At 39.4% G+C, this 12,072-nt stretch overlaps 1 protein-coding gene across 7 annotated transcripts in view; it reads left to right on the forward strand.

The window, feature by feature from the left end:
* The window catches only part of TMC1 (transmembrane channel like 1), a 387,898-nt gene that overhangs the window by 320,015 nt on the left and 55,811 nt on the right, over positions 1-12,072 (forward strand). For all 7 annotated transcript variants that reach the window (XR_013829012.1, XM_079925955.1, XM_079925956.1 and 4 more), the window contains 2 exons: positions 4,670-4,776; positions 7,564-7,662. Coding sequence is in view for 6 of the 7 variants with exons in the window: in XM_079925955.1 (XP_079782081.1) it covers positions 4,670-4,776; positions 7,564-7,662 (206 nt within the window). In the remaining variant the exon portion in view is untranslated. The remainder of the gene's footprint in view (positions 1-4,669; positions 4,777-7,563; positions 7,663-12,072) is intronic.

Genomic DNA, 12,072 nt, shown 5'->3' on the forward strand with positions numbered 1-12,072 from the left:
ATAACTAGGGGCATGTGTATACACACATGAAACCATACAATCAGGAAACAGAACACACATTCCCCTCACAAAAGTTTCCTTGTGCCCCTTTGTAACATATCCCTCCATGACCACCACCATCCCCAATCAACCAGCAATCTGCTTTCTGTCACTGTAGATTGCATTTTCTAGAATTTTATACAAATATTTTTATGGAGTATGCATTTTTTGCCTGGCTGTTTCATTTATAATTATTTTGAGACTTATCCATGCTTTTGCATATATCATTAGTTTGTTTTTATTAGTAGTATTCTATTGTATGTATATGCCACAATTTGCTTATCCATTATGGACTTGTGAGTTGTTTCCAGTTTAGCTTTGGGCTATTACAAACAAAGCGGCTATGAATATTTGTGTACAAGTCTTGGGTTAAGACATGCTTTTATTTCTCTTGCGTAAATAACTAGAAGTAGAAAAGCTGGTCTACTACTATGGTATGTGTTATGTTTAACATTTTAAGACACTGCCAAACTGTTTTCCAAAGTGGTTGACCTAATTTCCATTTCCATCAATAGTGAAAGAGAGAGTTCTAGCTGCTTCACATCCTCAGCAGCATATGGTATGATCAGTCTTTATTTCAGCCGTTCTAGTAGGCGTGTAGTTGATTTTCATTTCCCTGGTGACTAATGACATTGTGCATCTTTTCAGGTGCTTATTTTCCATTTATAGAACTTCTTAGGTGAGGTGTTTTTTCAAAATTTTTGTGCATTGTTTATTAAAATGTTAGTCTTCTTATTGAGTTGTAAGAGTTTTTTGTATATTATAGACCCAAATACTTTGTCAAATATATGTTCACATATCTTTTCTCCCATGCTGTAACTTACCTTTTATTTATCAGAATCTTTGGAAAAGTGAAAGATATTAATTATGATAAGGTGCAATTTAAGGATTTTTAAAATCTAATAGCATGTACTTTTGGGGTCCTTTTTTTTTTTTTTTTTTTTTGCGGTATGCGGGCCTCTCACTGCTGCGGCCTCTCCCGTTGCGGAGCACAGGCTCCGGACGCGCAGGCCCAGCGGCCATGGCTCACGGGCCCAGCCGCTCCGCGGCATGCGGGATCCTCCCGGGTCGAGGCACGAACCCGCGTCCCCCGCATCGGCAGGCGGACTCTCAACCACCGCGCCACCAGGGAAGCCCATGGGGTCCTATTTTTAAAAAACCTTTGCCAAACCCAAGGTGACCAAGATGTTATGCTGTGTTTTCTCCTAGAGTTTTATAGTTTTAACTCTTAAATACTTAAGTCTATGACACATTTTGAGTTAATTTTTGTAAATGGTATGAGGTAAGAGTGGAGAGTTTTCATTTATTTTTGTTTTATTTTATTTTACATATGGGTATTTAATTGTTCCAGCATCATTGTTGAAAAGATTATTTTCACCATTGAATTGCTTTGGCACTTTTGTAAAAAGAAATCAATTGATTATATATGTGTAGGGCCATTTCTGAATTCCTATTCTGTTCCATTGATCTATGTTTATCTTTATGTCAATATCATACTCTGATTACTTTAGCTTGTGGTAAGTTTTGAAATCAGGTAGTATAAATCCTCCAATTTTGCTTGTTTTTCAAGGTTTTTCTGGCTATTCTTGGCATTTTCTTACAAATTTTATGATCAGTTTATCATTTTATAGAAACTACCTTCTGAAATTTTGATTGGAATTGCCTTGAATCTATAGGTAAATTTGGAAATGATTGCCATCTTAACAATATTGAGTCTTTTGTTCTGTGAACACAGTATAATCTCTCCATTTATTTAGGTCTTTTAAAATGTCTCTCAACAATGTTTTACAGTTTTCAGTGTACAAATTTTGTGCATATTTTATCAACTTTATCCCTATTTCATATTTTTGATGATATTGTAAGTTGTATTGTCTTTTAACTTCCATTTTTGATTATTCATCGCTAGTGTACAGAAGTGTTATTTATTTTCAAAATTTAACATTGTATCCCATAACCTTGCTAAACTCACTGGTTAGTTTCAATAGCTTATTAAAAATTCTTTAGGGGCTTCCCTGGTGGCGCAGTGGTTGAGAGTCCGCCTGCCGATGCAGGGGACATGGGTTCATGCCCCGGTCCAGGAGGATCCCACATGCCGTGGAGCAGCTGGGCCCATGAGCCGTGGCCACTGGGCTTGCGTGTCCAGGGCCTGTGCTCCGTGGCAGGAGGGGCCACAGCAGTGAGAGGCCCGCATACCACAAAAAAAAAAAAAAAAAAATTCTTTAGGATTTTCTACATAGACAATGAAGTCATCTATGATTAAAGAAAGTTTTATTTCTTTAAAAACAAAACCAAAAACTACCACAGTGTTATGAGAATAAGTAAGTGGTACCTAAAGAGTGAGCTAAGTCCTGGAAATAGAGGTCTGACTCTCATGTGAGCTTGGTCTCATCTTAGTAAGTGGAGGCTGAAATTTGCTCCACATGAACCTCCCTCTTCCTGTAATAATGCTCTTCCATCAGTAATGCTTCAAAAGCTAGAGGCCTCAAGAAAACCAATGGTCCCCAGGAGATGTTTTGCTAAATGAGTCAGGACAAAGGGCCTGATGCAGTGGGTAGCTGAGAATGTTCACTGATTCTTCTTGGGCAACTGAAAATGAAAACTGGGAAGACTGGGAAAACTAGCAACTTGATGTTGAATCTTAAGTGATTATCAAAGAAACTTGGCTTTTGTTAATCTATGAGATCTCAACCTGAGACTCAAATTCCGGTTTTTTCTTCCTCTTCCATTCTCTGATTTAAGAGAATGTTTTTGTTTTTGGACTCAGTCAATAAAAATTGCACAGATCATTTCACTTTCCCTGGGGTGAGTGCGAGCTGACAACACATTCTTGCCTATGCCCTCCAAATTCATTCCCCAGACCTGAAGTGACTGTTTAAAGGTCAAGTTCCCCTGCCCCACCCCCACTGCTTAACACCTGTCAATGACTTCATCTCATTTAACATAAAATTCTCACTTTTTACCTTTCCCTAAGAGACCCCACACACTGTGGTTTGGTTTCTTTCTTCATCCGTATCCATCACCACTTTCCTTTGTTCATTGTGCTCCAACCAGACAGCCCTTAGGTTTGTCCCTCAATTGTCCTGAGCTCTTGCTTCCCTCACGATATTTGTTCCTGCTCTTTCCTCTGCTTGAGCTGCTCTTCCCCAGCTCTGGGCTTTGCTGCCTGTTCCTTCAACTTCAGATCTGTGCTCAGATGTTACCTCTCTGGGATACCTTCCTTGACAAGCCTACCTAAAGCAACCCCTCTCATAATTTTACCTTCTTCCCTCTAGGACTGACCTGGCTAAATTATTATATATACTTTTATAATAATATGATTATATGTAATATGATATATATTATGTATAAATATATAATACATATGTCATATACATATATAATACACACCTATATGATATATATCATATATAACATACATATATACTATGTAATACTCATAATATATACATGTAATAGATGATATATAATATTACATATATCAAACGTACATATAATGTAATATAATATGTATTATGATAAATGTATATTTCTTTATTTCTTTTAAAATTATTGCATATTTGTTGTTCCCACATCTCACTAAAACGTAAGTTGCATTAGGGCAGCAACCTGTCTCTGATATTGTGTTTCACATCTAAGATAATTCCTGGCAGAAGATAAATATGTGAAGAGTAAATGGACTTCGGCTTCTATACTACCTGTGAAATGCCATTTACACAGGAGAACAGCACAGGATGGTGTATAGGATAACCGTCCATAAGAGATGTGGTAAACTTTTTTGAGAAGAACATTGTTGCTTGAGAAAAAGGAGGAAGAAGTTCAGTAACTATCAAAATAATTAGAATGATGCTAACTACTGGCCAGGCATTGTAGTAACTGTAATAGGGAAGAACCTTTGAATTCTATTACAGTAATCACTAAAGGGATGTTACCTATAAGCTTAAATTATACATAATGGCCCATTTGGGGGAACCCTGCCTTCCAGGTAATGAGCACTAAGCTAAAATACCTTTGTTTAGCTCATGGGAGACATCCTGACCAGGCCCACCTGTGAATGACTGCAGGAAGGGAGAAATGAACACATCCTCTTCGGAGGCTGGATGGAACCGGGAAATGTTTGGCTTTACTCCCTCCCCTTGTCGTATTAAAGAAGCCTGAATTCTAACTCAGGCAAGATGGTTCTTTGGGGCATGACTTCACCATCTTCTCGGTCTGCTGGCTTTCCGAATAAAGTCGTTATTCCTTGCCCCAACACCTCATCTCTCGATTTATTGGCCTGTCCTGCAGCGAGCGGTAGGAGCTTGGACTCGGTGACATAACCACTTTATATACCTTTGTTCACTTAACTGTGTTAACTCAAAGAATAAGATGGGCTCTTCAAATAGCAATCCTAGCTGCCAAGCAAAACGCAGCTTTCTCTTGGATGGATTCTAAAGATGTAGTCATTCTACACAGCTACCTCTACTTCCATCATGTTAACATTTTCTCCTTCTGGATAGAAAAAGAAAATGCTAGAGCCTGTAAAGAAAAGAACCCGTGTGTTGCAATGAGAAGACTTATTTTGAAAAGCACCAAGACGTGGCTTTTGTCTTGTTTTGACCTTTCTTCCAAACTTTTATTTTCTTTTGAATAGGTCAGTTTGGCTCATCAGTGGCCTCATACTTCCTCTTCATGAGATGGATGTATGGAGTAAATATGGTTCTCTTTATCCTGACGTTCAGCCTTATCATGTTGCCAGAGGTAAGATTCTGACTTCCAGTTTACAAAACATGCTGAAACAAGCTTCTTCTGCAATCACTCTACTAAAAAAAACTCTTTTCCTTAAGAGTAAGATGACTATCTAGCCACCTACGCTCTTAGAGTCATAGTATTTGTAACCAGGTTAATCTTCAAAATGGTGCCCATGAGCCGCAGGTCCTAATCCTTCTCCAAAGGGTACGTGAGCCTCCTGAAATCATATATGAAATGTGTGTATTGTGTATGTTGAAATGAATATTTCTCTGTGGAAAGATTCCCAAGGTGGTCCCTGTGCACAAATATTAATTGCTCAAGAGGAAGACTTTGACATCTTGGGAGTTCATTTATTTTGCCAAGTTTGCTTTGAAAGAGACATTACTTAATGCAACTCAAGGCATCCAGCTTTTCTATCTGAAGAAACACAAAGTGAGCAAATTTTTCCAGGTATAAAATAAGATACCCCCCCCTCCCCGCCCCATTCCATGGGTCTCTTAAGACCAAGGTCAGTGAGGAGAGTAAAACTGATAGTGGGTCCAGATTGCAGAAGAAGACAAAGCTCTGAGCTGGGGTCGGGGGAGGGGGGAGATTCAATTAACTCAGACCAAGAAGCAACACTGAGGTTGTGGACTTACCCATGAGAAGTTAAATGACTCTGACTTCTTTGGATGCTATCATACAGAAGTTGGGAGGCTTTGTTTAACCTACAAAGGACCTTTCCAGGTACCAGTGTTTCAAAGCCAATGTATTTAATACAGCATTGGCAACAGCCAAAACTAATTGTTTTGAGTGACTTTTTATCCCCATCTTTTAAAATCAAGGCCAGCTTTTATATCAAGCCTCCCCACAAGCATAATACTAATACTACTAGTGCCTTACATGCATAATGAGTTTCAGCTTTTAACAATGCAAAGCACTTAACACTTTCTTTTACTTACTGAGCTTCACAACAAATTTATAAAGTAGACTATAGAAGAGTTTTTCTTTCTCCATTTAAAAAAACATGGAAACTGAATCACATAATGCTTATTAGACTTAGCTAATACCACAGGGTGAGGTTTTTTTTTAAGCTGATCCGGGACGAGGACCCATGATTCTTCTTTTGTAACAAGATTTTGCACCTTATTTTGCTAGTTTTATAATCTTTGAGCTAATTCTGGGGGTTCTATGGCTATCTGGCTCGTAGAAGACAGTAGACATAGATCAGAAATCCTCAGACTCCTAAGGTCATAAGTAGAGTCCATCTCCTAAGCAGAACTTTCAGGCAATGCAGCACAGTGTATGTGTTCATCTATTTCAAGTTAACAACGGCTTTGTTTTTGCTCATCTCTCTAAGGAAATCTGAAACTCCATCACCAGCTACTTTGATGCTCTTCAGTGTCAGATGCAGGGTATACGCGGAGCTTTATCAGCTGCATTTACTCTTTCCCTGCCACAGCATGCTGCTTCCTTGTGGAGGAAATGAAAGGTTGTAGCGAATTCAGTCTAACTTTAGGAAATTGCAGATGCCTAATGTGTAGTGGAGGGAGCTAATATGCGTTCCATTAGGTGTATTCCTAGAACTAGGAAGTGTATTGGTTTGGGATGCTTTTTACAGGTTGTGTTAGGTGTTGAGGTGTATCCTGTTTTCTGGGCATTGATTACGACTCCAGCAAATGAACAAAAGAGGTTGGACTCCCTGCATGCTAACTTTATAGAACCAGCAGAGGGCAGGACTCGTCATCTCCTGCCAACAATGCTACATTTTTCAGGGGCCTCCACCCAGCAGCCTCACTCAGCATTCCTCTGATGCATTTGCCCTTTTGCCCAAAGTTCCTGTGTCACTGTACAAACTGGAGACCCTGGTCTTCTCCGTTTTCTGTGGCCTCCAACTCTGGGGAAAGATAGTCTGAGTAGAACCCACCCTCTGTTCTGTTCAGTCTCAGGAAGCCAGAGGGGCTGCTGTGGAAGCCATGCAGTTTGTGTGGAGAGAAGGAGCAGGGGCTGATTTGCAGCCCTTGCCTAGTCAAGTTCTGCACCCAAATTTCCATCCACATTCATCCTCCTCCCTTGGCCCCAGCCCCAGGGAAGGGATGTTTTCATGTCTCACAAGAAGCAGCATCTGCTTGGCCAACCGTGTGTCTGCCCTGGGGCTAGAGGGGTGGGTTTTTTTTTTTTCCAGTTTTCAGTAGTGCTCCTAGTATGACCCTACTCTTGTCCCGTCTCTGGCTGGCTCTGCCCTTAATCATATCTCTTTAATCTGGTAGCACAAGATCGGGGAGGTAAACCTGAATCAGTGGTGAAGCAGATATGACAGTCAGGGTATAGTCTTCCCGCCTAGTTGACACCCTCTAATGGTATGAGTGATGCTCTTTACTCCTCTCTTCCTTCACATGAAGGAGAGACTCTCCCTCCACCCCACCCCTGAGGGGTATTCCCATATGAAGAAGTGCTTAGTACGGTTTTCTTGAACACTATAATCCCCAAAAGGCCACCTCTCTCCTTTCCAGACCTCCTAAATGAGACCAGTTTAGAGGTGGTGGTGGGTAGTCGGGTTCCAGCAAGCCCTGAGCAACGTGGTTGGCTCCACTGCTGGTGGTCTGCGGAAGTCAGAATGCAGGGTCCTTAGCATTCCCTTTGTGCTTAACTCTGGATTTCGTAGTCGATTCCCAGAAAATGGGACCCCACATAGAGACCCACAGAGTCCCCATGAAAAAGTTTCAGAAGTGCTTTTAAACAAAACTGTTTGTGATCACATGTGTGCCTCAGACTTTGTTTCCAATTGTTAACTGCTTTCTTTGTTTCTCCATGTAGTACCTCTGGGGTTTGCCATATGGCAGTTTACCTAGGAAAACGGTTCCCAGAGCTGAAGAGGCATCAGCAGCCAACTTTGGTGTGTTGTATGACTTCAATGTAAGTGATTCCACACAGCTGTGTTCATAAGAGGACAGATTTTTCCATATTCTGAAACTCCGTGGCCTCCTCTTCTGAGGCCAGATGAAGGTCTAAGAGAGATGTCTCTGCCCGCTTAAAAAAAAAAAAAAGAAAAAACAAAAAAAGAAAGAAAAAGTAAATAGGGTTTGGGAATGTGATAATATGATTAAATGGGAATATAGACTATTAAATGAAGGTGAGCTCAGAGTTCAAAGACTTCACGTGAATATTATTATCTCTGACTTTGAAAAAGGACAAAGGAAGAGTTTGCAAATGTGCTTTTTGGAAAATCTTGTTGAATTCTTCGGGCTTTGATATTTCATATTAACTTCTTCACCTCCTAAACAAATCTATTTAGCATTACTGAATAGTCAATACTAAATAAAGCTAAATAGTAAGTACTAAACAATACTAAATTCTAACTTCTGTATAATATGAAAATAAGCATCACTTGATCGTGGTACCCAAATGAGCGTTATTCCATGGTAGCACTAGAATGAATATTACACTTCGAGCTCCCCTAGGTGGGGATTATTGTCATGGCAGGGACTCATTTCTGCCCATTGAAAAATCATTTTGGAGTGTGATTCAATTCTGTGACAACAATTCAATTCCACACATTCTTTTTAAAATACTGGCCAGATTAGAGATGTTTGGAAATGTATAGGATGAGAAAGTAGCACAGTGGAGATTGGGGAATTAGTAATTCAGGAATTTTTAAAAAGTAGAAAATGAGAATAAAATTTTATGTAGACCGGGGAATGAAGGAAGGAGAGAGACAATAAAGTCTTCAGGTTTATAGAATTAATATGCATATATTTCACAGATGTTTTGAATTCTACCCTCAACCTCTCTAAATCGTGAGCTTCCTAAAGAGCAGCTTACATCTGCTGCATCTTCTTTGAAGCCCTTAACATAATAATCAACCAATAGAGGCTTAATGAATCTTGTTGACTGGGAATCCTGAGCAAGGGGGAGGATTTGTAGAGCATTGAGATAAGAACCAAAGAAATTTATGTGAGCAGTACCAGCAAATGTAAACTTTAGGAAAGGTTCTCAGGCTCTGAGTAAACAAGGCAGCTATAGAATAAGCATAAGGCAGAGCGGCAGCCCCAACTTGGTGGCCTTTGGAATCTTAAATCACACCCGTCAGTTGGAAGTTTCATTTCCAGTCAACATTTATTTATGGAATATAAACAGGCACTGGTTTTACAAAGATGAATGTGACATGGCTCTTGACCTCAAGGTAGTCATGACAGTAGATGAAAGATGCATAGGCAACTAGTATACAGTGTGTTCCACACTTAGTAAAACGATGGGAAAAAAAAAATACTGGGGAGCCCTGAGGAAGCGGTTGTCAATTTTGCTAGGGTGTCTGGGTTTCAGAGTGGAGATAGCCTCTGAGTTAGATTTTACTTCTTTTATTTCTTCTTTCTATCACTTCATCTTCTTCCGTCTCTCTATCTTTATCTCTCTCTCCTTCCCCCCATTTACATTTCAAATAATTTATTACTATGTACCCCCCACCCTATTTTTATTTCTCATTCTCTTCCTCTGATTAGTTAAATAATAAGCTTCCAGTCTGGTTAATAAGGAAAATAACTAATAATATTATTGGCATCTTCTGTTGTTTTAGTCATATCAGAGAAAGGAAGAACTAAAAATATGAACAAAAGGCCTTTTGGCTTTTAAACATATTTTTGAAGTTTCTACACTTATAAATTTGTCAAGTAACTGAAATAAAAAGTTTTGCAAACAGTGTCCCTTTGAGATTTTAAAGGTATTAATAACTTGAGGAAGACAAAGAGGAAGGTGGCACTAAGAGAGCTGCTAAGGGGTGTACCAGAAGGTCTAGGAGGTGAATACAGGAGGAAACTAGGGGAAAGGTTTGGGCAGTGAGTGTGCTCACCAAGATTTTATTATTGCCCTCGACAGCTCTCATGTCCAGTTTGGTGAAATACTATTTACAATGGATAGAAGAAGATGGAAACAGGAGTATCCTATGATACTCACTTTCCTTTATAACTCTAGGCCAGCCTAGAAATTATTCTAAGACAATGAGAGATTATTAAAAGATCAAGAAAGAGTCATTAAAGTGATATTATTCACTTATTTCTTTTTTAATTTTTCTGTGTACTGTGATCACTCGATTATTTGACATATCACAAAATAAGAGTTTTAAGAGAGTGCCCTTAGATCTTCTATCCCATGTCCCACATTATAAAGTTAGGGAAACTTTGAGTCTCAGAATCATTTTTTAAGGTCTTATGGCTAATAAAAGCCTCCTAATCTAGTGTTCTTTCTATGTCTTGTATCACATCAGTAATTTTTCTGTCATAATTTCCAACATCCTTCTCACTGACAGTTTCTGGAACACAGGCTGACTCCATTTAATGCTATATCTCACAAGGGGAGAAGGGGTTGAAGCAGTTGGATCCCATTTCCACCTTTCATAATAAACATGCAATTCCTAAATTAGCTTCTCAAATAGAAAGTTTTAGTATTTACCCTTTTGCCTGAATTCTTTACTTGCTTCTTAGAACAATTACCTCATAGAGATGCCCACTCTGTATTATAAGATGATCTAAACAGACAGCCCAGTATTTCATCTATCACAGCACCATGGAGGAAGCCATTGTCCAGATGTCCTTGAGATCCCTGGAAACTCAGAATTCTATACTTCCAAAGAGCCCAGAGATGCCAGAGAAAAAGACATGTTTCAGGCCCAGGGTAGAGATGACTGGTGCCTAAATGATCTAATTGGAACATGAGCTGGTTTTTTGCATCTAAGAAGATTAATGTACCAGCTTAGCTAAGCAATGCCATATAGATGCTGGTGAAGAGAAGCAGAATCAATTTATAGGACACTGTAAAATAGATGCAAGCATGACCTCTTGTGGTAGAAGAGCCTATAGGTTGGGAAGGATCAGAAAACCTTTCGGCTGTAGGTGACAAGGTTGTGCAGGGGGAGCTGCTTCTCTGTTGAGTTCATATTAGAACCTTGGAACTTCTCTCTGGACCCTCTCCCCTGGAAGTATCCCCTTGGAGCTCAGTGCTCTGTCACCTATAAGCATGTATCATAATTCATCCAAATTCCCTTTAATTAATAGCAGACAAGTACCATGTGATATATGCAAGGTCAGCCAGTCTTATGGCCTCTCAAGGTCACCATTTACAAAGCACAATATTATTTATTTATTTATTTTTAATTGAATACCTAGGGATGGGTCTTACTGAACAGGAAGAGAGTATGTTTTATTAAAATAATAAGAAATAGGGAGATTGTCTAATGTGCATGTTATGAATCAAATTGGCAGAAGTAGTATTATTTGAAGCAGTAGAATTAGAATGAGTTTAAGCCAGTAAGAAGAGCATGTCTTTCAGATGAATGGATAAAGCAGATGTGGCACATATATACAATGGAATATTACTCAGCCATAAAAAGAAACAAAATTGAGTTATTTGTAGTGAGGTGGATGGACCTAGAGTCTGTCATACAGAGTGAAGTAAGTCAGAAAGAGAAAAGCAAATACCGTATGCTAACGCATGTATATGGAATCTAAAAAAAAAAAAAAAAATGCTACTGATGAACCTAGTGGTGAGGCAGTAATAAAGATGTAGACATAGAGAATGGACTTGAGGACGTGGGGTGGGGAGAGGGAAGCTGGGGCAAAGTGAGAGTAGCATCGACATATATACATTACCAAATGTAAAATAGTTAGCTAGTGGGAAGCAGCTGCATAGCACAGGGAGAACAGCTTGGTGCTTTGCAATAACCTAGAGAGGTGGGTTAGGGAGGGTAGGAGGGAGGCTCAAAGGGAGGGGATATGGGGATATGTGTACACATATGACTGATTCACTTTGTTGTACAACAGAAACTAACACAGCATTGCGAAGCAATTATACTCCAATAAATATGTATTAAAAAAAAAGAAGAAGAGGATGTCTTTGTTGGCAGGCTATTTGGAGACATGAGAATGATGTAGGAATGATAAAGAGGAAGAGACTGTAGAGCTTTGGTATTCTCGTAAGGGAGAGAGGGAGGAACTGAGGTGGAATTTGGAATGAGCTTGAGCTGATATCAGACAGTGAGATCATATGGGTAAAGATTTGAGTTGTGAATAAAGGGAAATGCATTTAGCTTTCCAGCTTGAGAGCATTTTGTACATTGCATATTGAGATAAATGGTGAGTCAACTTTGCCTCCCCTTTTCCCCTGGTCATCATAGATATGGGAGGTGGGGGGAAGCCCTAGAAAGGGAGGAGAGGAGAGTTAACACCCATTCTGTGTTAAGCAGGCACATACATTAAATTTTATCTTCATGACAGCCCTTTAAGAGGAAGATCAGTAATCTTTTCAGAGTTGAGGGGATTGGAACTCAGAGAGGTT

This window comes from Stenella coeruleoalba (assembly GCF_951394435.1).
Source record: "Stenella coeruleoalba genome assembly, chromosome: 7".
In the NCBI taxonomy this organism is placed as follows: Eukaryota; Metazoa; Chordata; class Mammalia; order Artiodactyla; family Delphinidae; genus Stenella; species Stenella coeruleoalba.